The 3035-nt window shown below is 47.4% G+C and overlaps 1 protein-coding gene across 1 annotated transcript in view; it reads left to right on the forward strand.

Moving 5' to 3' along the window:
• Nucleotides 1–2306, forward strand: part of BUD23 (BUD23, rRNA methyltransferase and ribosome maturation factor) — a 12995-nt gene extending 10689 nt beyond the window's left edge. Inside the window, exons 11-12 of the mRNA XM_003794198.3 lie at nt 1810–1899; nt 2048–2306. Of these exons, the coding sequence (XP_003794246.1) occupies nt 1810–1899; nt 2048–2102 (145 nt within the window). The 3' untranslated portion in view covers nt 2103–2306. The remainder of the gene's footprint in view (nt 1–1809; nt 1900–2047) is intronic.
• Nucleotides 2307–3035: the final 729 nt, after the last annotated feature.

Raw genomic sequence — 3035 nt, forward strand, 5'->3', positions numbered from 1 at the left:
CGTCCCTTTTTTCCTCATCTGTTCTGCAAATTCTTGTTCTGTAGTTCCTCTGATTAGGTGGAAGGAAGGGAAGGATCTTCTCCCATTACCCTTACCTCTGTCTAGTCACATTCAGGACCCTTACGATAAATAGGTGCACTATGGAAAAGTTTTTAAGCTTTTGGGTTCATGCTTCTATCTTATCACAGATTGTTCTGTGGTTGTTCTCAGTCTTTTTCTTCTCATCCTTATCTTAACTTTTAACTTGCCTGCTTACTAGGATCTGAGACAGCCTGTCATTTTTCTTTTTTAAGAAATGGTTTCCCACTTTATCCCTGAGGCTAGAGTGCAGTTTATCTCCAACTTGCATTTTTTGGTGTAATTTTGTCTCACCTGTGTCTTCCTTTATACTTGTTGGCCGGGCTCCACCCTCCCATGCTTCTCACCTGCCTGCACTGCGGGGCTGGGTTCCCCATTCCCTGGCACTGTCACCTTCACCTCTATTCTATTGGCACATTTGAGGGACCCCCCCCATCTTTACCTGCTCCCTTTATTTCCCTTGATGACTTCCCTTGTTTCTGTGGCTCATCTCTTGCCTCCCATTTGCCAATGTGCTCCCACAATTTATATTTTCTTCAGGAACCTTTGGGATGAATCCTGCATCTTAACCCCTCAGTGTGCAGCTCCCTCCTGCTCGGCTTTAGCTCAGCCCTCCTGGTTTCTCAGGACAGTCACCAGTGTCCAGCTTATTCCAGGCCTCTTTCCTCCTTCCCGTCCTCCTCAGTCCCTCCTTTCCATGTCTCTCTTTCTGTTCCCTACTTGTAGGCTTCCCTAAATTCCTGTCATGAACCATTGTCTCTACACCCCAAAGTCTAGAAGATGTTGTGTCATTGCATTGGTATGAAGCATGTTAATGCTGCTTCCTGAAGGGGGGAACAGACTCCCATATTCAGATCTCCATGTCCTAGCCCACTTTCCCCTTCCTGTCTGGTGACTGCAGGCAGCCTTTTCCTTCAGTCTTTCCACAGTGACTCCTTACCAGGTCACTGGGTGGAGTATAGCCTGGGCGTACCCCCATGCCGTCTATAGAAATACCAGGTCATTTCTATGCTTGTATTTCCTTGGTGTATTCTTGGCAGCTCTTGGGTCTCTCTGCACTTGGCTTGGCTTAGTGGAGTGGTCTCTTGAAGGGCAAGGCTGGTTCATGCCACTATTGAATAAACATGGACTGTGCCTGCAGGTGCTTGGTAAAAGGTTGATACTCACATGACAAGCAGCAATTGTTCAAGTTATGCTTTAATCTCCACTACCAGGTGGGCTTGTGGTTTGGGGGCAAATTCACCTTTTTCTCAGGGCCTGTTTTGGGCCTGTGGGGGTTCACTTTTTCCTCAGCCAAGGATGGAGGCCAAATTCAGCCCCTGAGAACCACTGTCAGGATTGCCAGTTACTAGGACCCCCCACTGGGTTGACACTAGGCATGCTGACCCCATGGGGACTGTGGCTTTCCATGGACACTGCTAGGCTTTCATGATTTGATCTAGACAGGATGTCTGTATACCCAGTAAGTGGTCATTCACAGAGTTGCCTGTGAAGGAGTGACCCCTCACTTCTAACCCTCCTGCTGAACTTGTTTGGCCCCAGTGGGTGTTGCCAGGAAGGAGGGTGAGGGTGTCCTGAGTGGGGACTGGTATTGTAGAATGGAAAGGAGGAAGGGAGGGACATCTGGGGGCATCTGACTCAGAGGGAAGCTTACCATCTTCCCCTGCCTAAGTTTACATGTGCCATCCAGGCAGCTCTATACTTTGCTCATAGCTGTGTCTCTGGTGCCAGGGTCTCATACAGGATGGTGAGGCGGGAGTTAGTGAGGAAGAGCCGACAGTGGGTGCTGGAGAAGAAGGAGCGTCGTAGGCGGCAGGGCAAGTGAGTACTGGATTGGGACTGGGAATGGTAAACAGTGGGCAAAGGCTGGAAGGGATACTTCCCTTGCCATTAAAGGCTTTATCAGCATTTGAGGGGATCTCAGGGCTGCTTTGTTCTTTTTTCTGAGACTGTCCTGTTCTTTTCACAGGGAAGTCAGACCTGACACTCAATACACGGGCCGCAAGCGCAAGCCACGGTTCTAAGCAGTGGCCACATCCAGTGGTTTGGCTCTGGGGCCCCCACAGTCTGCTGTGCTGTCCAGCCTGGCACTTGCTTCTGGAAAGTTCTGACAAAGTAGTATTTAGGAAAGTTTCACATTTCTACAAGTATTTTCTTCACTAAAATTAAGTTCTCTGAGGTTGCCTTATTTTGTTTTAAAAGCAAGCAATAAATCCTTTTTTGTGCAACTCTGGCATCTCCCAGTTCTGTGATCCTCACTATATGTTTCATGTTCTTTTGGAGGGTGCTACTACATGACTCCCCAAGCAGGAATTAGGTTTAAAGAATTTTAAGGGGCGGTGCCTGTGGCTCAAAGGAGTAAGGCACTGGCCCCATATGCTGGAGGTGGCGGGTTCAAACCCAGTCCTGGCCAAAAACCACAAAAAACCCCAAAAATTTTAAGGTGAGAAAGTATTCTTTTTAATCTGCAAGGAACACAGGTATCGTGTTTCCCTAAAAATAAAACAGTGTTTTATATTTATTCTCAGGAAGACACACTAGGGCTTATTTTCAGGGGATGTCTTATTTTTATTAAGTATAATACAACAATCTACATTTATATAGTTCAAATATAGTTAAGTCATCTTCTTCTGGAACCTGACAGGGGGAGCTGACCTTGTTGGTAGGGCTGGCGCTAGTGATGCGTGAACTTTTTTCCCCTGGCCGTTCACTTGTGCACAATAGGATGCCTGCAACCGCAGTTACCACAACGGCTCAAAGAAAGGAGCTGTGGCAGATAAAAGGTATTCCAGTCTTCCATACTGCTCCGCGCCAAACTGCATGGCATGGCTATGCGGATACGCAGCATAGCTGCATAGCCAACCCCCATCACTAGGTCTTATTATCGGGGTAGGGCTTATACTTAACAAATGCATAGAAATTCTGCTAGGGCTTATTTTGGGGGTAGGTCTTATGTT

Source organism: Otolemur garnettii, unplaced genomic scaffold (assembly GCF_000181295.1).
Source record: "Otolemur garnettii isolate 467f Iridium unplaced genomic scaffold, OtoGar3 scaffold00077, whole genome shotgun sequence".
In the NCBI taxonomy this organism is placed as follows: domain Eukaryota; kingdom Metazoa; phylum Chordata; class Mammalia; order Primates; family Galagidae; genus Otolemur; species Otolemur garnettii.